General features: G+C 41.9%; 1 protein-coding gene across 19 annotated transcripts in view; it reads left to right on the top strand.

The window, feature by feature from the left end:
* The window catches only part of ptprsa (protein tyrosine phosphatase receptor type Sa), a 163830-nt gene that overhangs the window by 120447 nt on the left and 20837 nt on the right, over positions 1-22546 (top strand). For 5 of the 19 annotated variants that reach the window (XM_057325738.1, XM_057325739.1, XM_057325735.1 and 2 more), the window contains 14 exons: positions 3062-3376; positions 4651-4844; positions 5768-5794; positions 7938-8055; positions 11184-11777; positions 12601-12695; positions 12789-13042; positions 13265-13352; positions 13758-13985; positions 14079-14239; positions 15594-15605; positions 17066-17181; positions 19387-19434; positions 22099-22196. In XM_057325738.1, coding sequence (XP_057181721.1) covers positions 3062-3376; positions 4651-4844; positions 5768-5794; positions 7938-8055; positions 11184-11777; positions 12601-12695; positions 12789-13042; positions 13265-13352; positions 13758-13985; positions 14079-14239; positions 15594-15605; positions 17066-17181; positions 19387-19434; positions 22099-22196 — 2348 coding nt within the window. The remainder of the gene's footprint in view (positions 1-3061; positions 3377-4650; positions 4845-5767; positions 5795-7937; positions 8056-11183; positions 11778-12600; positions 12696-12788; positions 13043-13264; positions 13353-13757; positions 13986-14078; positions 14240-15593; positions 15606-17065; positions 17182-19386; positions 19435-22098; positions 22197-22546) is intronic. The other 14 variants (XM_057325744.1, XM_057325743.1, XM_057325751.1 and 11 more) reach the window with 10 other exon arrangements.

The following is a 22546-nucleotide window of genomic DNA, read 5'->3' as shown; positions in this document are numbered from 1 at the left end:
TCTTTATTTTGGCTGTGACAGTGTCGATACTTGGTTCAAACAATTCAACCAGGTACAAAATATTATCAGCTTACAGTTATATTTTTGTTTAATTTCTTACGTTCGTTCCCTTCAAAGGTCCCCGCAGGTTTTCTTCCGTCATGGCTAAGATGCCAGAAAGCCATTGCAGCAGATTTCTGGACCATTTTAACACATCTTCTGTTTCTACCAGTTCAGCTCATTGGTGCAGAATGGGTGGTGTGGGGTTGGTTTGGTGCTGGGATGGAATGGAATGAACCCTTCTGCATTGACTCACAATGTAACAACTGAGTGTGAGAGAGCAAGCACAGAATGCATGAACTTCTTCCCCCTAACCCTGGGGGGCGCTCTGTCCATGCATACTTTCCCCACTGGCAAGGTCAAGCATGTCTTATGCTGTGTGTGTCCTTATGTTCCATCTCTATATGTCTATATCGCTGTATTTATCTTTGCACGTCTTGTTTTACGATTTTTCTTTTTTTGTTTTACTTTTCTAGAAGCTCACCTGCTCTCTGGCTTAACGTCATTTGATTTTAATTTTAGTTTCGGTTTGGTACACTTTTGAAAGGTTTCGAGTTCATTTTGTTTCAGTGACTCTCTTTTGACACATGAGGAATCGTCTCTCAGTGGTTTCGGGGATTTTTGTTTGTCTCTTGGGGTTTCGTTTAGCGCGATACTCGACAAACTTGACACACAGTCGCATCACTTACTGCAGCATCACCAAAGCAAATCCGTTAAAACTAAAGTGAGAGTATGTATCTCTAGGGGATTTTTTTTTATTTTAAGACCCACACAAAGATGCACTCATCAGTATGAACGTTGACGTATCGCAAGTTTACACAGAACACATCAGGGAGGCGATAGGTGTGGACGTTTATTTAGCACAAACCGCCCCTCAATCTCACACAAAAACAAACATTATAGTGTGGATTCCTGTGAGGTAAGTGACCATCGTTCACGAGAAAACCCAGCCCTGCCACCTCACTTTCCTGGATTTCTGCTATAACCTAAGTAAAAAAAGGTAAAAGGTGTTTCCAGACATGTATGATATAGTACTTTATAGAAATAAATACATGTATACAATGACATATACAGTCTTATTAATATATACTGTATAATGACCTTAGTGGGTCATTGATGGCAGTAAAATATTGTTATTCCTGCCAGCTTCAAATCCAAATCGGCATTTGAACCGTGTCAGATGCGTTTGCAGCTATAATGAGGGTCATCATGTTAACCAAGAGCTCCCTTGATGCTCACGTGTGTCTGGACACTAATGAACCAGATTAAAAAACCCTCCACCCCAGAGTCTTGCATTATCCGGTGGCAGGCTGGATTTCCTCATGGGCGTGTGGAAAAAGTTAAATGTCTGTGTTTCTTTTTGGTACAGTGCAATTGTTCTAGACTGTTGTTCGCTTTCCAGTCACATCAGAGTGCCGGGAGGTCGTAGGTTTGACGCCCCTGTGACGGTCGGACAGGTAGTACTCTACTAACCCTCAGCATCCCCCACATGTTCACTTCAGTGGACGAGTCACTCTGTTGAATGTTGGGGTATGTCAAGCCTGAGGTTTAGCGGAGATAGACGCTCCTGTCTTGACCGAATGGGTGGCAGCGGCATTCTGGGAAATGCTCGTATCAGTCAGTGGATATTGAACGAGGCTCAGTTTCAGACATGGAGGTTCCACAAACTGAGAGTGAGGGATTTGGCACCATTGGCGTATTGGGTCGGGGTAGCAATATCTTGGTTTGGGATGGGGCAGGTCCAAAAGTAGCAGATTAGCTGTTAGCAAGGTGCTAGCACCCTGATCTCAGTGTTGTGGATCCTCACGCTAGTGTAAACAGTGAATAGCCTGACAAAAGCACAGGGGAAGCTCTCTCCCTCCAAGCCGCCCAAAAACACAGCCATACACATTTTAGGAAACACCATGAAGCCTTTGATAATCGAGGCGTGAAGAATGTGGCGCGCGAGAGCTGAATTTGCGAAGCTCAGCAGAGGGAGGGGGCTTTACCCAAGCGACTCGAGGGAAAACATCTCCCTCGGTTCAGGTGCTTGTGGTAAGAAAGTCTTTTAAAATGAGTGTTTGAAGATGTCAGGTACGTATGACGTACGGGAAAATGCTTTGTGTTTTCGTTAATGGTCTTACTTTCTGTTTGAAGCTTGGTTTTTATGAGTTGACATTTCCTAATGTTTTCTTTCTAGCCATTATTTCACACAGGGGTTTTTTCATCTTTGTGAAATTTTGTTGTGTTGCTTTTCAAAGGTGTTCATCCATTTAAATTTCAGTCACAATTATGTTTTTTATCACCTGTCCTGTTCAATTTCCCCTTCATTCATTTGAGTTGCTTATAGCTTCGGAGACGCTACAGCAACCAGGGCTAAAGTAACTTTTTACGCTCACTTTTTAAAGTTCCAAATGGAGATAAATGTTACAGGCTCTCATCTGTCTCTAAAGAGTAAAACGCCCCCATCTGCGTGAGCTTTTAGCGCGCAGGGACTGAAAAACCTCGCAGACTTTTATATTGATTTAGAACGGCACTGGCATTGTAATTTCTAAAATGCACAGGGGAAGTGTCTGACTAAAAAGTCTGGGAATACCAGAATGAATGGCCTTCATTCGAATGCAAATAATGTGATCTGTTTCCCCCCACCTCGTGGTGGAAATCTATCCCGATTGCCTGGAGTATTTAGCGTGAGAGATGTGCTAAATCTTAACAGCGACGGGCAGCAGTTATAGTCGGATAAACGACCGCTGCTATAGCATCTTACAGGCCACTTTTACTTTTAGATCTTTGACATTAAACCCTGTTTTTTTTAACCATTAGTCTTCTGCATGCGAAACATCCAGACTCCTCCGAATTCAAGCTTTTCTGTTTGCATTTGCCCTCGGCTCCATTTTTGTCTTTTGGTTTATGTTTCGGTGTTTGTTGTTGCTTGTTTTTTTTTTTTGGTTGAGTTTTCCCTTTTATCATTTTCTTTTTCTCTTTCCCATCTTTTCGTTTTTTGTTTCCCACCTCCCCTCTCCTCCCCCTTAAACCTGAGCAGAGCCCTCCGCCCCTCCTCAAGAAATTACATGCGCCTCCTCCAGCTCCACCACCCTGCTGGTAAGTTGGCGCCCTCCGCCGGCCGACAGCCAGAACGGGCCGCTCACCGGGTACATAGTGCGTTACGCGATGGTGGGGGGTGGTGCCGAGGTCAGCGCTGAGCCTGTGGAAGAGCCACCCGTGCCGCCCAGCTCCGACCAGATCCTCCTGCAGCGGCTGGAAAAATGGACCATGTATCGGGTCACGGTGGCCGCCAGCACCAGCGTGGGTCCGGGACCCGAGAGCCAGCCGCTGCTCTGCCGCACAGATGAAGATGGTACGTTTTATTTTTTGGACTAGGATGTCACAATAGTGAATACATAAACATTTCCCTTTTTTTATGATTGCTTTCTAGTCACAGTGTTATAGCACATAGATGAGAAGAACATTAACACAAAAATGATGCTGTAAGAGCTTTTGCACAAAAGCAAACAGGCAACAGATGTAAATACAGCCATCCAGCTAGTGTTTGCAAGAAATTGTGCCGAATGTCCCCTGTGACAGGCGCTCCGCCATGATTGACAGCGGGAGTTCAGGACACCAGCTAGTAATCAATAAGGAACATGCCGCATGCTGCGTTTCCGGCCCTTCAGCGGCCCCGCTGGGTCCCGTCGGGGTCGCCCTTCGGTGGATGTTTTTGTCGGGGTGGTCAAGCGGAGATGTTAGCTGTAGGCGGGTCAAGAGAAAAAGAATTCCTCCCCAGGCCTCTCACGGGAAATCTTGGCAACAGAGTTATTTGAGTAGTGACACGTTACGAAATCCACGTCCTTTGAGACGCAACGCATTTTATATTGAGGCGAGCTTCGACGCTCCTGCACCAGCGCCTTTATTGAGCGTGTTGGAAATCTCTCTTCTCCTTACATTGGCAGCCAATAACCAGAGACATTAAACGTCAAGGCCTCGTATAAAAGGATTTTCATTAGCTCACAGGTAAAAGACCGCAGACGGTGAATTGATCAGAGCCGGGATAAGAGTTATTGTTAAATGGAACGGCATGAAATGGCTGGTGGGGTATATAGGGGTGTGATATTACATTTGATTAAATGTCCCTCAAGATAGTCGCTTAATCTGTAACTTGGTTTCGTGTAATTGAATGTGCGTACCGGCTGAGACTGGGCTGAGTTTCTTTTAGGAGCACAAAGATGGGTGTAGAACATCGTGTTCTCTTTAGGCGAGCGATTAGGATTTCAAAAAGTTTCGTAATCACTTTTTGTAACTGTAATTGGTTCGAACCTTTAACTCTTTGATGCGTAGTTCATCCTGTACCGATTATGTGCACCTGACTGATGTCACAGATCATGTGACTTGTTGAACAAGGATGCGCTTGTTTCTTTGTAAGCAATTAAACATTTCAGAATTTTGTAAGACCTTAGCGATTAGTGTAGTGCAGAATATCATAAATATTCGGAGTTGGACTTTTTGACCCGGGCTAGTAAGCAGCTGCATAGCAACATCCTAGCAACCTCTCACAACACCTTAGCCTAGTGCTAGCAAGCTTTGCACAGGTTTTAAACCAATATCAACAAAAACGTGTCTTTAATTCCTCTGCAGTACCCGGTGCCCCCCCTCGCCGCGTGGAGGTAGAGGTGCTCAACTCCACCGCCATCAAGGTTATGTGGCGCTCCCTGTTGCCGGGGAAACAGCACGGGCAGATCCGTGGCTACCAGGTGCACTACGTGCGGGTTGAGAACGGCGAGTCCCGCGGCCTGCCCCTCATCAAGGACGTGATGCTAGCTGACGCACAGGTACGTTAACACCACGCAAACGGCATGTAACGGGGTTGAATACACACACGGCCACTGCAAATGAAGGAAAATCCTGTTATGAATTTAATCTGTGAAGTTCTTGCGACTTTGCTATTATAGTCGCAGGAATGCTTTCCACAGCAGTCCAAAACATTGCACGGTTTAGTCAAAGCTCTAATGAGGTTAACCCCTCGTAGTGTAGATAAAGTCAGCGAAAGCTGATTACGTCTTCAGTATCGAGCGCTGCGGTCACAGTAAAAAACAACCGCCTTCGGCTGAAACCTTAAATTATACAGACAAGTTTCTTTTAGAAAACTATCAAAGAAATGTTTATTTATTGTGTACGTTGAATTTCATTTTGAAGAGGTGTTTCCTGGAAGACTTGACTTCTTAAGAATTAGCTGACATTCATTTGCATCTAGCACACTTCCACCGGTATTCAAACACCTGAAGAAACAAACGTCTCTTTCTGAAAGTGCTCTCTTCCATACCGCACGTCTACAAATGTGCCGCTTATAAGGATCTTCATTTGATGAATTAGCTGAATTTGAAAAATTAGATATTGCTGTCATGACCAATAGAAGATGAACACAAACATCTCTTTTTAAATACAATTCACAGTACTGTTTGTGGGCAGTAATATCACAGCGTTAATTGCGTGAGTTTTGTGGATAACTCACGATCTATAATGAGTGTGAATCGACCCTTGCCCTTCGTGACTCAAATAAGCGTTTATTATTTCTTTTAGCTGTTAATGAATGAAATGTGGCTACCATTTCTTCCTCTTTTTCTAAATGTTTAAACTCTAATCCACACTGACCTACTTTACTCTGCCACTTTTACCTTCTGTCCTCATACATGGTTCTTTATTTCCTCTTTCTCTGTAAATCGCTCTTTCTCTCCTCCTGGGTGGGGGATGTTAGTGGGAGAAGGACGACACGGCTGAATATGTGAGTACGGTTGTCGGCGAGTGTTCGGTGTCGTGAACCTGTGATGTTACATTGCTAAGAATATTGTCACACTCATCCATAGACTGAATCTCAGATTCATTACGAGTTTAACACGTGTCATATTGTTCCATTAAACATGATAAATAAATAAATCTACGCTAACCTTGAAATGATGTAACATCGGGGTTCCTTTATGTCTGGCATGGACGAGTGTGTTGCGCGTGTTATGTCGTGCTTTTATGCTAAAATTTTTCATTGTGTGTCAAATTCAAGTTAGTATTTTAAGGGTGAATATGCATTGGTTTGATTTTATTTGATTTATTCTTTATTTATGCAAACATGTAAGCAAATGCAATAGTAATTGTTTTTCAAACCCCAACAATTGCATGAATATTTGGTGTTAAACAGGTTGGTTTTCTTTGTAGCGCATGCCGTTAATTTCCCCCTTCATGGGCGCTCATCAAAGTTCGCTGCCTTCACGTAAAATCACAGACAAGAGCAGCTCGCTCCGGAGAAACTTATTATTCTGAAGCCGTTCTGTTTGCACAAGCGCTTTGCTCGAGCTCTCTTCTGAATGAATTCACAGACATGTGTTGTAGACCAGCGGGAATGCCAATCCATAACCTGGTCATGCTAGATGACACGCTAAAAGCCAATAACAATGATCCACGGTGAAGGTTGCTGTTAAATAATCATCTTGTTAATGTGGAAGCGTGTTCGGGTAGAACAGTATAGAATGGACAGATAAAACTCAAACATCAACTGCATTCGTCTATCTAAAGACGTTTGAAACAACCGTGACTGCACATTATATACATTAATTGTTATTTTGTTATTTAGCAACCAAAATCCTGGTGTGTTTTTATAATATAATATAATATAATATAATATATGATGTAATGTATACATTACATGATTTAATATGTAGTACATTATATTAATCATGTTATTATAAAATATTTGTTATTATTTAATCATATTATTGTTTAAGTAATATATTTTTTTATCTTATAATATTGTTTTACTAAGGTTATTTGGTTTGCTCAGTAACCAACAACTTCAAGTATGATTATACAATATAATATTATAGTATAACACAATATAATATTATATTATAGCATGACATTATTTATATTTACTATATTGTATTATATATACAGTATTATAGTATAATATATTATATATAGCTGAATTAAGAAAGTGATATTATAGTTTTAAGTAACTATTACAGTTTAGCAACCTACTTTATATTATACTATTTTATATTATATTGTATTATATATAATGTATTGTATATAGCTGAATTAATAAAGTGATATTATAGTTTTAAATAACTATTACAGTTTAGCAACCTACTTTATATTATATTATATTATAGCATAACATTATTTATATTTACTATTTTGTATTATATATACAAGTATTATATTATAATATATTATATATAGATGAATTAATCAAGTTTAGCAACCTACTTTATATTGTATTATATTATAGCATAACATTATTTATATTTACTATTTTGTATTATATATACAAGTATTATATTATAATATATTATATATAGATGAATTAATCAAGTTTAGCAACCTACTTTATATTATATTATATTATAGCATAACATTATTTATATTTACTATTTTGTATTATATATACAAGTATTATATTATAATATATTATATATAGTATATTATATATTTACTATTTTGTATTATATATAATATATATTGTATATAGCTGAATTAATAAAGTGATATTATAGTTTTAAATAACTATTACAGTTTAGCAACCTACTTTATATTATATTATATCATATCATATCATATATCATGCCACTTAGTAATGTAATGCTATTATAGTTTTAAAGAATAATAATTATTATTTTGTTATGTTATTTTGTTATACACAGTTGTACTGTATATATAAGTTTGTATACCTACAACCAGATTTTATACCTACACAGAGAATTGATATACTTTTATTTATTGTGACACTTGTGAAGCAGGTACACACAACAGAGCGTCACATTGAAAAGAGGGGAAATTGATGGCATGCCTGTACGAGTTACACATCGCATAGACTTCTAAAACATCGAGGTCCCAAACCCAGTGCTAACTTCTCTCTCCTTGTCCATTAACAACAGGAGATGGTCATCGGGGGGCTACAACCTGACACCACCTATTCTATCACCGTGGCAGCCTACACCACAAAAGGAGACGGAGCCCGGAGCAAACCCAAGCTAGTGGTGACTAAAGGATCAGGTGGGCAATAATAACATTATCATTAGTCCAGTCCACAGCCCTGCAGGCCGGCTCTTATGAGCTCCAGGAACCAATACCAACCTAAAGGGATTGCAGCGAAATAACATATAGTGTTTCAGAGTACATAAAAGCAAAGAGAATTAATAGCAGGGTGAAAAAGTTTGGTGTTAGACTTCAAAAAAATCTAAGAGGCATTTAAAGGTACAGTGTCCTGGCCTGGTGTTTCACTGCAGCAAACATTGCCACCCTTTCTGGGCTCTGAAAACCTCCCACGCTGAGACGCGCCACCGCCGTGACAGGTGCGCTTGTTGCAGGTGTCGCCGTGTGACAGTAACGCCATATGCAGCTGTCATTTCCCACCGCCATCTCCTCCACACACACATACGGCGACACACTTCACCCCCTCACAGAAAGCATGTCCCCGTTCTTTACCCACCTCCAAAACTGTGACCAAACTCTTTAGCGGACAAAAGAAATAAATAAATAAACAAGCGCCGACTCAGGCCCGCTTAAAAAAAAGAGGCATTATGTTCTTTCATGTGCCAGCGAGAGGCACCCTGTCCAATGTGGCTAAGAAAAGCCACCGCGGGCCACTTTCATGGCTCATTTCATGAGACATAATACTGTCAGACGACATAAGCACTTGACTTATTGCATTGATAAGGCCCGACCCGCCCCTTTCATGCCCGGGACCTTCCGTGGTGAACTGTCATCGGAAAGAGACGCCCGTCCCCGAGCCACCGCTCTGCGTGAGGGAGATAGACTTCAGAAGCCCCGGCCGGGACCGAGAAGCCTGTCAGTCATGCAGAGCCGTCATTCAAATTGTGTTGATACCAGATGGGTGCTTAAAGAAAGAGAGACAAGCTAGAAACAGATGAGCACTGGAGTTCCTGTTTGAAGAGGTTTCTGATTTTTTTTAAACCTTTTCTCTAGACAGCACTTTGAATTATTTAATCGTTTTGAATTATTGAGTTGGCATTATGGGAAATGAATTATTCTGTTTATATAAACCGTTATTTCAGACTCTTAAATTGTTATTGTGTATGTCGTAATTGAATTTATAAGTTAGCCGATACAGTAGTTGTGACCGCACATCAGTTCTATAGTGATGTGCTAAGTTGCACTGTTGCCTAGCAACCGTTAACATTTCACAGGTACAGCTAATGAATATAAGTTGGAAGAATTCACTTATTGTGCTTGTTATCCACAGTAATGCAATGTCATATCATAGTATCTAATAGTATAGTCTTAGTGTAGTATGTTGTTGTATGGTGTAGCCTTAGTATAGCATGGTGTAGTGCAGTATTGGTATAGTAAGCTATAAGGTAGTATAGTAATATGGTATAGTGGCGTATAGTATGGTATAGTGTTACTGTGCTGTAGTACGAAAGGGTGTAGTATATACGGTATAGTGTAGTGTTTGTCTGGTCTAGTATGATATGGTGCAGTGTAGTATCATGTGATAGTGTACAGCACTGTATGGTGTAGTGTAGTGTTAAGTGTAGTAAAATATGGTATGGTATGGTATGGTATGGTATGGTATGGTATGGTATAATGCAGCCTTAAGTATAGTAAAATATGGTATAGTGTGGTGTATAGTAAGCTATAAGGTAGTTTAGTATAATATGGTATAGTGGCGTATAGTATGGTATAGTGTTACTGTGCCATAGTATGGAAAGGTGTTGTGTATACGGTAAAGTTTAGTGTTTGTGCGGTGTAGTATGATACGGTGCAATGTAGTATAAGGTAATATTATTTCGTACGGTACAGTACAGTACTGTGTGGTATAGTATAGTGTTGTTAAGTGTAGTAAAATATGGTATAGTATGGTATGGTATAATGCATATGAGTGTAGTAAAATATGGTATAGTGTAATGTTAATGTTATGGTATAGTGTAATATAGGGTTAGGCAGTTAGGTTAGTGTAGTGTTGAGTGTTGTAAAATATGGCATAATGTAGTGTGAAGTGTAGTAAAATATGATATAATACGGTAAACTTTAGTGGTAAGTGTAGTAAAATATAGGATAGTCTAGTGTTAAGTGAAGTAAAATATGGAATTATGTAGTGACAAGTGTACAAAATTATGGTTTGGTATGGTGTTAGTGTAGTAAAGCATGGTATAGTGTAGTGTTAGTTTAGTATAGTATAGTATGATATGGTATAATGTAGTGTAGTATAGCATAGTGTCGTCTAATGTTTGTCCAGCGGTAGCATAGTATGATATAGTTCACTTTTAGTAAAGTGTAGTGTTATGTTAGTGTGGTGTTATGTAGAATTGTGTAGTGTATTGTAGGCCTTCAGTGTCAGGCACAGATGTATGTGTTATCAGCTCGGCCCAGAATGCATTGCTGCAGTTTTTAACAGGCGTTGGTCTTATAAGCTCAGAATTCCTCAGTTTCAGTGCTGTCGACAGGTTAGTCACGTGATCGCCGAAGGTTAGGTTATTTCACTACAGAACAAAGAGAGAGAAAGGCAATCCTTTCTTAATCAGCGCCTGTGGGTCAACAGCTGTTAATGCAGGCTCTAATGGGAAACGTGCCCGTGGCCCTGTGGAGGGGATTGTGTGTCGTCCACTGGAGTGGACTGGAGTGCTGAAGGGGAGGGGGGACAATCACAGCATCTCTGACCCTCGTTGTCCTCACGCTGCAGCAGATTGGCCCTTTTCCGTGTCTCCATCAACGTCTTTTCTCCGAGGCATTTGTCCTCATATCTGTTCTCGTGTCATTCAGCTGTGTTAAGCCCATGTGTCTGTCATCTGTTCACAAACATCTTTTAGTCTCATAGTGGACAAAATAGTGGTATTGCTTAGTGTGCTTGTGAATCTATAATTTATTTGTTCAAATCAAAAAGGTTTGAAAGTGTTCAGATACACGCACAATCCATGTAGTAAAACATGAGAGAGAACTGTGTTGGCTTAAAGAATAGATGTATTGTTATCACCTACTTGCCATTTTGTATTATAGCGGAAGATTGTAGTTGAAAATATCAATTTCTCAAACAGCAGGCAATGGGCTTGTAATATAAATCCCCTTAAAATCTGTTGAAATGCTTTTTCTTTCATAGTGACTAACAGAATGAAAAAGAGATCCGATACCGTTCATTTAAATGTAATGCTCTCTCTCTGCAGTGCCCGGGCCTTCTTTCCTCTCCGTCGACCAAACCTCAGAGACGTCCGCGCTAGTACGCTGGCAACCCCCAGAGGTCCTCTCGCCGGGTCTGGAGGTGCAGGGCTATCGTCTGCAGTTCGGCCGCAAGGATGTGAATCCTCTGGCCACGCTTGAGTTTGGCCCTGACGAGCTGGAATATTCCGTCATCAACATCCACCGAGGGGCCACGTACATATTCAAAGTCTCTGCCAAGTCCAAATCAGGCTTTGGAGAGGAAGCAACGAGAGACCTCCGAATCCCAGAGGAGGTTCCCCGAGGGTATCCTCAGATAACTGAGGACACTAACATCACCTGCTGCTCTCTGCAGTTCTCCTGGGTGCCTCCGGTGCTGGCCGAACGCAACGGCGCCATAACAGAATACACGCTGGCTTATCAGGAGGCCGGCGTGGCGGGCGGACCCAAAGAACTGCGTTTGCCGGCGAACCAGAACAGATACACCCTCAACAGTTTGAGGCCCAACGCGGTGTACGCCGTGAAAATTCGAGCACACACCAGTGTAGGTCCAGGGCCCTACAGCCCTTCGATCCAGTATCGAACGGTGGCCTTCGAAGCAGGTAGGGTTTGCTTGTTTTCCTCGCCCCACCCGGGACACCACAACCTCTTCTTTGAAAACCGCAATGCACCTAAACCACGATTAAATAACAAACTCCGGGAGCCACATACCTCACTTGCACCCCACCCCACAAACAAGGTAAACAGTCAGTAAGCTAAAGTCAGTCAGTTTTGAAAAGGGAGGAGCATCGGTTCTGTGAGGTAAGTGCTGATTGGTCAGACACGCCCAGCACGTACACTCGTCCAATCACAATCCCCCCCAGTGTACCGAGGTAGGCGAGGACCACGTGCAGGCAGTTTTTTACTTGATTTGGCTTTTCCTTTTTGGTTAAAGATTCTCTTTTCTGTCCTCAAACACCCCCCCACCCACACTGGGATGGTTTGCAGCATGGCGTCCCATGATGCACTGCTAACACGTGTGTTTGGGGTTTGTCCTTGTTTCTGTCGAGCTTTCTGCCATGGCAGTGCCCATCCAAGCGAGATCAGTGGGTTGCTCAAATATAACACGGGTTCAGATATTCAGGAGGGAATTATAGGAATGTTTCGTTGGGGCGGCACTGCCAGGCCAGGGTCGGCAGAGTACTGTGTGATCTTGTGGTTCTGTGTTCACTAGTCCAGTCCAACGTGCTGTTTGTCCCAACTGAGCGCCTCCCCCCTTCACATAAACATCACAATCTGTTCACCATGTGGGACCAAACCTCCCCACACCCTCTGAAAACAGTCGCTCTAAACACTCTCCGCTATCTTTCCCCTTAAGGGTTCTGCTACTCTGATCTATTGCTAAAATGTCTGTTTTGTTTTTGTTCCTTCTTCACACTCGGACAGACGTTCCGAAGAACTTCACTGTCAAGCTGGTCACCAAGACGACGTCGCTGATAACCTGGAAGTTTTCAGACAGCCGCGTGCCGTACCGCTGCATGGTGAGCCAACAGGCATTCAGTTCATTCAGAATCTGTCCCATCTAAAAGTTTTCCCTACTAGCTTTAATTTTCTCGAAATCCTATCGTCCGCAGATCGAATACAACAGGCAGAAGGTTGACATCGATGCTAGGATGACCAAAGCTCTCATCACCAACCTGCGGCCCAACACCACCTACGAGTTCAGAATCACCTGTCAGGATAATGCTGAGGACGGGTCCAAACACAAGCTCACTGCCCGGACCGCCCCGCCCATTCTGGTCAGAAAACCAGAGCTGGACATCAAGAGAGAGCCAGACAACACGCTGACCATTCTGTTCCCTCCGCTGGAAGCCAAAGACGTGATCAAGTGAGGAAAATATCCAGAAACACGAATGAAATGACCACATGCTAATGCTAATGTTTATGCTGATATTCCCTATAGCGTCCTTTTGCGCCAACATAGAGAATGAAGTGTGTACTTGGGAATTGAGACAATTCTGGATCAGTTCTGGATCATGTTTCCTATCATTTCTGTTGTACTTAAATAACCATTTTCATTTTGCGCTAAACTGTACCGTCTGAATTGCAGGGTCATTTTTGTTGTGGTTGTGCCGTTGAAGAAGGGTAGAGGACAAGTGAGACATTTCAAGAACCCAGACGAGCTGGATCTAGAAGAGGTGAACGTTACTCCTGTTTTTGACCTTGTTTCACAGACGGTCACTATAAGCGATCTCGCTAGGGCATTGTGGGAATGTTCTCGGGAGGTTCGACGGGAGAGGGGACAATTATACTGTTCTCATCCCGAGCGCTGGCAGATTGCCACGCCTGGCCCACTTGACCTTGAGATGGGAGCGACACTAGAACGCTCCCTCTCCATTTTAATTATTATTTTAATTTTTTGACTCGCGGCACAAGTGCAACGTTTTTTTCTGACATTAACGTACTTTCTGTTTCTCCTTTCGTTTTGTTTGTTGTTTCTTTAAAGTCACTTTTTTATATAACAATGATTTTTTAAAGCAATCTCTTCATGAGATGATTTCTCTGAATGCTCACGCCTAATCTTCCTTTTTTTTCTTCCGCAGCTGTTGGGCGAGAGGACACTCGGTCAGCGTCACGCCCGGACCACCCGTCAGCTCAAGCAGGTGGACGGGAAGAAGCCCTACATCGCTGCCAGCTTCAAACCCTCGTCCATGCCTCCATCTTTCACTATGGGGAACAACATGGTGTACAGCGGCTTTGAGAACCGAGCCCTTGAACCTGGGCAGGAATACGTGTTCTTCATCCTCGCTGAGCTCCACACTGCCGGAGGGGTGAGGGAAAGAAACCATTACAAGCTAGTGTATATCTGTATATCTACATATTCAACACACACAACTGAATCATTTTTCTTTGCACGTGTTCAGAAGACGTTTGCATCCAGCCCCTACACGGATTCCATCACGGCGCCCGATGTGGATCATCTCCCCATTGAGACGGGTGGAGACGGGCTCATCTGGGTGGTGGGGCCGGTTCTCGCCGTGGTCTTCATCATATGTATCGTGATCGCCATTCTCCTCTTCAAGAAGTGAGTGGAAGTTACCGTCACGTTAAAATATCGCTGCTGTCCTTCTGAAACCTTGTATCTCCATATTTAGTGATATTTATTTTTTTGTCATAAATCATTGTTATTGGTCATGCTTCATGTTTTTGACAGGGTTTTGCAAACGTGTAATCAATAAAAATTATTAAAAAGTGCTTGTCGACTTTGACAGCACAATATTTTCTGAAAAACAGCGAATTTGGACATATGAGGTTTCGGATGGACAGCAACGACATGTTTATTTGTATGTTTACTATAAAGTACCTGAAAAATGTTTTAAACACTTTTGTTTCTCATCCAGCCAACAGGTGTCTGGTGTACATGAGGGCTTATTTAACACTGTTTAAAACACCCCAAATATTAAAATAAAATATTTATATAATCACTGGATTGTTTCCACATTACGTTTTGATGACTTTTTATTTATTATATAAGGTGTGCAGTTGTCAGAAAACAAGTCCAAACTTTTGGCTGGTACAGATCTTAAATGAATGGTACACCAAAAAATGGATATTATTTCATTACCCTCATGCCATCCTAGATGTCTATAATGTCCTTTTTTTAGCTGAACATAAAGTTTTTTAATAATATGTCATTTTATATACGTACGTGTATAGGTCCTAAATTGTTCGAAAAGCAATTCAAACAACTCCAAAAGTGATTTAAATGAATCTCATTGATTCTTATGTGTCTTGTGACAAAGTGAGATTGTAGTGCTATCTACGTCACAACAAATGTGAGAACCAATGAGATTTGAATATATCGGCGTGCCTTTCATTTTTTTGTGATCTACTCCTTTAACTCCTGTTGCTGTATTTGCATGTTAATGTAAGGAAGTGTTAAAACGAAAAGTTCAAAAAGACAGACGCTTTCTTTTAGAAACTTTGCCGTCAGCGTTTGCGTAGTTTTCAAAACTTCAAAGCGTAGCGAAGGAGAGCAGTCGATTCTAAAGTATCAAACATTAATGAGACGACAGCTTATAGCCATTACCGAAGCGGACCACTCTCACTTTTAGCACGCAAGCGTGCTGGAGTCAAAGTGAAGCAATTGCTCATTAACGCCTCAAAAACAAGGTTAAAAGCAGGATAGCGTTTCCTCCCTCCTCGGGACCTTGGGTTCGACCTCTGGTGTCATATAGCCCCCAGCGGGGACACACACACACACACGTCTCTTCCACAGGTTTCTCCAAATGCAGATGAGCCTAATGTGGCACAGGCTGCCCTGTGAATTCAAATGCTCTCGATTGATTTTCTTCTCTTATTTTCTCTCCTCTGCAATCTTGTTGTGTTTTCTTTCCTTTTATATATTTATTTCACTTCACCGCTTGCCACGGACGCAGTAAGCCCGACAGGTAAGTCTTAGCCGTGCTTTATTGCTGTTTTCAAGGGGGCGAAAAAAAGTGCTCGGTCTCAGCATAAAAGCGAGTTTTAATTAGATGGCGGAGGAAACGGCAAAATGAAACTGCGACTGGCTTTTTTGTGTGGTCTGTAGATGTGGCTATGTTTGGGCTGTACATACTGTCACTGTTTTTATATATACAGCGGGGGCTTTAAAGAAGTTGAATGTTATGATGTAAAATGATTTTTAGATGTTAGTGTAGTTTACACAATCTGAGTTTTAGCTGTATAGAGACGTTCTTACTGAGCGTTCCCACCAAACGCGACTTGCGCGACTATTCGCGCGTAGTTGGACGCTTGAACATTTCAGAACAGATGCGAATTCGCATCATGGGAGGGGTTTCTGCCAGGCGGCTCCAGTCTCGTATATAGCTCAAATTGAGTAAAGATCATCTTTTACAACTTACCAGATTGTCCGACCTCCTCACTCACTTTCTTCCAAGCAAGATCCTTTTTATTCCTGTTTCGATAAAAGTAAGATGTATCGTACAGCTCCAGGTATCCACGTACAGCAACGATCATTTTGTCCCTCATTGTTGTTTCGGATTTCTGCCTCCGCTGCTACGTCATAATCACGTCACTACTAGAGCAAGCTCCTGATTGGTTAACGCGGCACGAATTTTCGCCAAAGATCAGATTTTTCAACTCAGATCAAAACTCAAATCAGAGTGCGTCAAATGCCCGAAATGCTCAATTCGCTGCGCAGGATGTCCTATCGCACCTTTGCATTGACTTAACATGTAAATTACTCGCGCTTAACACTTCATTCGCGTTTGGTGGGAATGCAGCTTTAGATTGATTTTCGACTTTTGGACCCCACTGTATATATATATATATACAGTATATATATATGTGTAAGCTTTGTATATGCTTGTGAACTGTATGTGTTGAGATTAACACATTGAGAATAATTAGTCAATTTATGTTGAGTTAACTGTATGGCGTTCATTTATGAACAAATTGATTCAAATTGATCGAATCATTCTGAATCAAAGACAAGAATCATTGTGTATCATGATATCATGATGAGTGATTTGGGTCGCTGGGTTCTTGTTTTGTGTACTTTAAAAAAAAATATCCGTAATTTTTCCGTCACGTACATATATAAAGTAGGTCCTAAAATGTTAAAGCTTCAAAAAGTAATTCAAACGATTTCAAAAGTGATTCAAACGAATCTTGTTGGTTCTTATTGTGACAAAACTATACATGACAAAGTTTTGCATCTTTGTCACAAGACGTGTTAGAACCAATTTATAAACAAATTGATTCAAAACGATCAAACGAATCATTCTGAATCAATCACAAGAATCATTGTGTATCATGGAGTCATTTGGGTCACTGGGGGCTTGTTTTTGTGAATCTGGTAATTCGCGTCTTTATTTAGTCTTTCTGCCTTTCTTTTCGTTTTCTAAAGCAGCAAACGGAAAGAGTCAGAGCCACGGGCGAAATGTCTGCTGAACAACGCCGAAATCTCGTCTCTCCACCCAACAGACCCTGTGGAGATGAGACGCATTAACTTCCAAACCCCAGGTACACACATACACACTAACACAAAACACACACAACATACACAATCGGCCTAACTTTAAACATGATGTCATGTATTAATTATCTCCAGGTCACATTTCATTTAACATTAAAAGAAAAAACAAATTTTTTTTAAGATTTTTCGCATTGTAGGATTATGTGCTTGATTATCATAAAGTGTAAAAAAAGTTGCATTTGTTTTTTTGAAGCAAAACATTTGATTTGCGTTCTTTTGATGCCGAGTTGAAATACGACCTGGACATGTTTTCATAATTTTCACTCGAACACAACCGCACAAAGCAGGTCGAACATTTGATCCGCTCTTTGAAGTGTGAAGATATGACATTTATTGTCAATTAAATGTAATATAACTGTCAGTTTGAAGTGCGCCCGCTGTTATTTCTAATTTGCGTCTCCGCTGATGCAATTTATTCGTTAATGACAGCGCGCAGCCCGTCAGTCACGGTAACCCCGAAACGAAGGTTGCGTTCGAGGTGATGAGAAAGCTCCTCTAACCCCGGTGGAAAATCAAACCCCACGGAGCTTTAGACGGTCCCCTCCCGTCTCGTTCAAAAGCAGACGATCTTTTGTCTCACCCAAATCCTGCAGTTCAAAGAACTTTCTCTGCCGTTCTCATTCTCGCCGGCTTTGAACGCTAAACCTAGCCTGACATTTCTGTGGAAGGCGCCGTTGCACCTCTCTCTCCTCCCGTCCGTTCTCGGGCGTCTCTCCATCAAACAGCTCTCGTTTCAAAGGCGGCAATCTCACCGGAGGAGGTCATAACTCGACCTCCGCCCAGAGCTTTCCATCTGCGCCGGAGATAAAGAAGAGAGAGACACAGAAGGAGAAAGCCAGAAAGGCGCTATCACCGACTCATTTCCCATAATCACCCGTCCATTGTCGAGCATCTTGTTCAGGCGCCGTCTAACAACACGTCTGAAAGCGCCTCGGCACGCTTTTATCTTATTTTTTGTGGGGTTTTTTACGCTTTTATTTTAACAAGAGGAGGCGAAGCTTATTAAAGCCGCGTTTGTTTACCAACTTTATTAATTGAAGAGTGTTGGGTTTGTGGCGTGCCGTCGTTCCGTCATTATCTCTTTGCTTGGTGAATTTTATTTAAACAGACATTTTAGACCAATTAGCTGGGACGGGAGTACGCTCGCGACATTTCCATTAGCTAATAGGGGCGAACATACTTGAGTTCACATGGATGACCACATGAATCACACGAATCTGAGACGAAACGTTGCGGTTATGCTAATGAAATCAGACATCAACATTCTGTTCGTTTCAGGTCACGTTTTATGGGGCCGTCTTGTGCTCGATTTAGTTATTCTTTGTTAAAATTATTACTAGCGCTTATTATATTCACCCACCCTTGGATGAAAGTTGTGTTAGCTATAGTTTGTATAGTAGCTTTACTTTCCTCTCTGGTTGATGTGAGGTTGTGGTGGTTCGACTGAAAGCATCACAGATGGTTTAGACCAGAAGAACAGAGCCGCTCTCTCTCCTCCTGAGCTCTTCTGACAGCTGGACGGACGCTAAGATGCTAACGACCGTGTGTGTTTTTAGCGCTCGATAAACTCCGCCATCTGATATTTCAAGCAAAAAAGAAGGATGTATGTTTTTTATGTGAAGCACGACACAGGGTTGATGCCGTATTTAATCTGACGGTGTAGAAGATCAGTGTTTAGTGTGTTGAGATGTTTGCGTTGTTTTAACGTCTCATTTTTTAACGTCATTTTGTATTTACAGTTTTATCGGGTGATTGATTGTTCAGTATGACGTGACTTGGTGTCGGACATTTTTTTGATTCATTCATAGTTTTCAACAAAATGCCATGATTACTGCGGTCACAACTACTACCACAACCTTTAGTTTTCTGCTTGGTGTTGGTTTATTTTGATTGTGTTGAGAACGTTCCACCATATAGCAGATTCTCCGCTGTTTGCCACATCTTTTGGGTTCATACTGTCAGCTGTAGCTTTATTAGGTCTGGCGTCGGGTATAAAACGTCCAGCCTACCTTTACTGTCCGACAGACAGATGCAACAACGAGAACCCTCACTGCCTGTTTAAAAATGCTCAATGCGGATGGAAAAATAAATGAGAGAGAGTAGATTTGAAGTCATTTTAGAATTGTTCTCAACAGAAATATTACTTCATTAAGAGATGTTTTTTCTTTTCTCATCTTTGCTGTTTTTCACAGATTCTGGTCTAAGCAGCCCACTCAGCGATCCCAGTTTTGACTATGAAAGTTAGTCCTCGCATCTCGCGCTGAGCTGTTGTGTTTTATGTTTGTATAACGCCCCACATGCCAGTAATGGGTTGTGTTCTCACAGTACATCCGCACATGACTGACTCCTCACAAACCAAACCAGATCTGTGCTGATTTCACTCCTGTAACCAGAGAAAGTTCAAAGCAGTCATCCTTCAAATAAAACGGCGTTTTAACAACGTTATATCTCATTAGCCGTTGTAAAATTTAGGCCTACTGTTCACATCACATTTGTGTGGGGTTTTTTTCAGAATAATTAAAATGTGACCATATTTGCAATGAAATGAAAATATTTTCTAAAGATATTTACGTGATGACTGCTTTGAACTTTCAATCGCGACACAGCTTTTGATTTTCTGTTTTTGACTGCTTCTGGCTGCACACTATTAATTCACAATTAAAGTGACGCGATCACGGCTGATGATGTTCAGAAGAGTTTTCTGTGTCTTTTATTCACGTGGATCTTGTTTTCGCATTCCAGCATCCTCACAGCCCCCCAGCCGGCCGTTCAGCCCCCCTCCCCTCTCCAGCGACGCCGTCGTTCTGCAGGCAGAGATAAGGAGCAGAATGAATTAAAACCCTCCGCACGCGACCTTCCGACATTTGATGCGACCCTCTCGCCCCCCAGCGGGCCGCACAACCCAACACGCCTCATTCTGTTTATTTTTATGAGAAAATACAGCCAGCATTTCCCCCTTTTATATGTAAATGACCAGAGGCATAAAACGCCAACGGATATCAAAAGGATTTGTTATTTCTATCAGCTGTCAAGAGCAAATAAAAGACTGGAAATATGTAATTGTACAGTTTGCGTCCTTGCGTGAGATTGTTGGGCATAAAAAGATGCAGGAAAGGAATACAGGCAGAATATTAAAAATCACATTTCCTTAAACGATTTTATGGCCTGTAGGGTGTTTTTTAGACGCTCCCGAATACGATTTTTCACAGTGCTTTGAATAAATATGTAAAGTTGCGCATGTTTTGTGTGGGATTAAATGTAATTTTATACAAATAAGAGCGTTTTCATAGAATCAGAAGATGATGAATGAGCGATTGTTGTCGAGCTAAATTGAGGAACGTGTTGACATTGACAAACATTCATCTTCTGCACTTGAGGTTCGATCGACTCGAAACGGTCCGTCTCATCTTAGCATGCAGCTCTGATCTCGGCTTGTTTGCCAAAGTTGCCCTTCGCATCTTTTTGGAGAGTGCTTCGGCATATATTAACCTGGCTCACTTTACGAGGGCGAAACGTATTCCAGACGTCTCCGAAAAATTTGTCCAGTCCTGTTGAAAATAACGTTTTCGTAGTAACAAAAGTGCCGCTGCTAATGACTTGCGTTCGTGATGTCCACTTTTAGAAAGAAATTACGTGAACAGGATGTTAAATTGAGGATGGCTAATGTGATTATGCTGATTATTTATGGCTAATTAAATCAGCGCTCTTGAAAGATGTCAACGTTTAGCCGACTTTTGACCTCAGATTGATGCAGGAGACGACCAAATATCATTTCCTCATCTAGGACCTAGTCAAGTTCAGCATAAATAGACAACATGTCTGTTTCACACATATTCCATTACTAATTCATAAGTGGATTAATTCTAGAGGATTATGGGAGTTTGGGGTGTGCACATCACAGCACGTGCAAACTAACACAACGAAACGGCTTTCCTAGCACTGGCTGATTTTAATGCTGAGAAAAAACCACTTTAGTTTCCATCAGGTCATTATAACCCAGGCCAGAACTCTCGCAGGAACGACCCGCACCGAGACCCCAATTACCCTCATCATCCCTCGCTCGCCCGCCGTCGCTCGCACAAAGGGTTGCATACGGAAACCATCGCCAGCCTCTTCCAATCGAAAAGCTGTTTGAGTGTCAAGGCACAAGTTTACTCGAGAGAAAAGCAATATTGTTTCGTACCTTTTCCCCAGATTGAAATGAGCGGCAATACAAAGAAATCAAGGACAATTTTTGTTTATCACAAAAGACGGCGAAGAAAACGCAAACGGCTCTGTTTCTCCCCTCTGCGGAGCATAAGAGCGGTTGTGAGATTTTGCATTGGATTAAATCTATTACATTTCGTCTCGGTGGACGCGGTCGTATTTCTCAAGGGCAGGTTTTTGTCTCGTTTCGATTTATTGCTCCTGCGTCTCGCTTTGAAGGGAGATTTGTTTGATTTCGCAGTGGCAACCACGCCCGTTACTCCTCTTGTCTCTCATCGCCGAGGACAAGCGTGCGGTTTGTCTTACGTCGCGTGTTCATCTCGCTCCTGGGATATTTTGTTTTCACTGTTTTGTTCCTGCAGAGTCGGGGGAAAATGCATCGCTCTGGCAATATTGTGGAGCTATTAGGAACCGTTTGCACCGCCATCGTTGAGCTGTAATTGTCTGGGGGTTTTCTAGCACCTTAGCAGGTTCTTCATTTTATCACTTCTGTATCGTTGCCGTCTGTTCAGGACGATCCTGATTGGTCAGATTTGCCACACAGAGCTCTGGTCTGGTCACACTGTGTCCCTAACATCACACCTCACCCATCATCTCACCCGCTGAAATGTTCCCTTGCCCCACACCCTTTCGAGCTTTTGTCTGCTTCTGTATGACCCTACTGATCATGTTTGTGTCTTTTCTCGATTGGTTTGCAGGTATGATGAACCACCCGCCCATACCCATCAGCGAGCTGGCCGAACACACGGAGCTCCTGAAAGCCAATGACAACCTGAAGCTCTCTCAAGAGTATGAGGTAAACACATCTTATAAACGCAGAGCACTTTCATCCTCGTGTGCACTGCTTGATTTACCTAATAAAATGATGCACAGAAAATCTTATTTTTTAAGTAGATCGAACAAGACTAGAGCTGTGAATCTTCACCTGCCTCACGGGTCATGAGGGTCATGATTCAATGCATCTTGTCTGACTTTTTGTTTTTAATTAATAACACAAATACTTCAATCCTTTCTCTTACAACCGTTTTATTTGGCAGCTGTTTTAAGCAAAAGAATAATGATACAGTGAATCGAAAATTCTGGGCCAAGACAGATGTTTTTTTTAATTAGGGCCCGAGCAAGAAGGAGCAAGCCAACGGCTTGCAC

This window comes from Triplophysa rosa, linkage group LG25 (genome assembly GCF_024868665.1).
Source record: "Triplophysa rosa linkage group LG25, Trosa_1v2, whole genome shotgun sequence".
Taxonomy (NCBI): domain Eukaryota; kingdom Metazoa; phylum Chordata; class Actinopteri; order Cypriniformes; family Nemacheilidae; genus Triplophysa; species Triplophysa rosa.
This window is presented reverse-complemented; position numbering and strand designations above follow the sequence as displayed.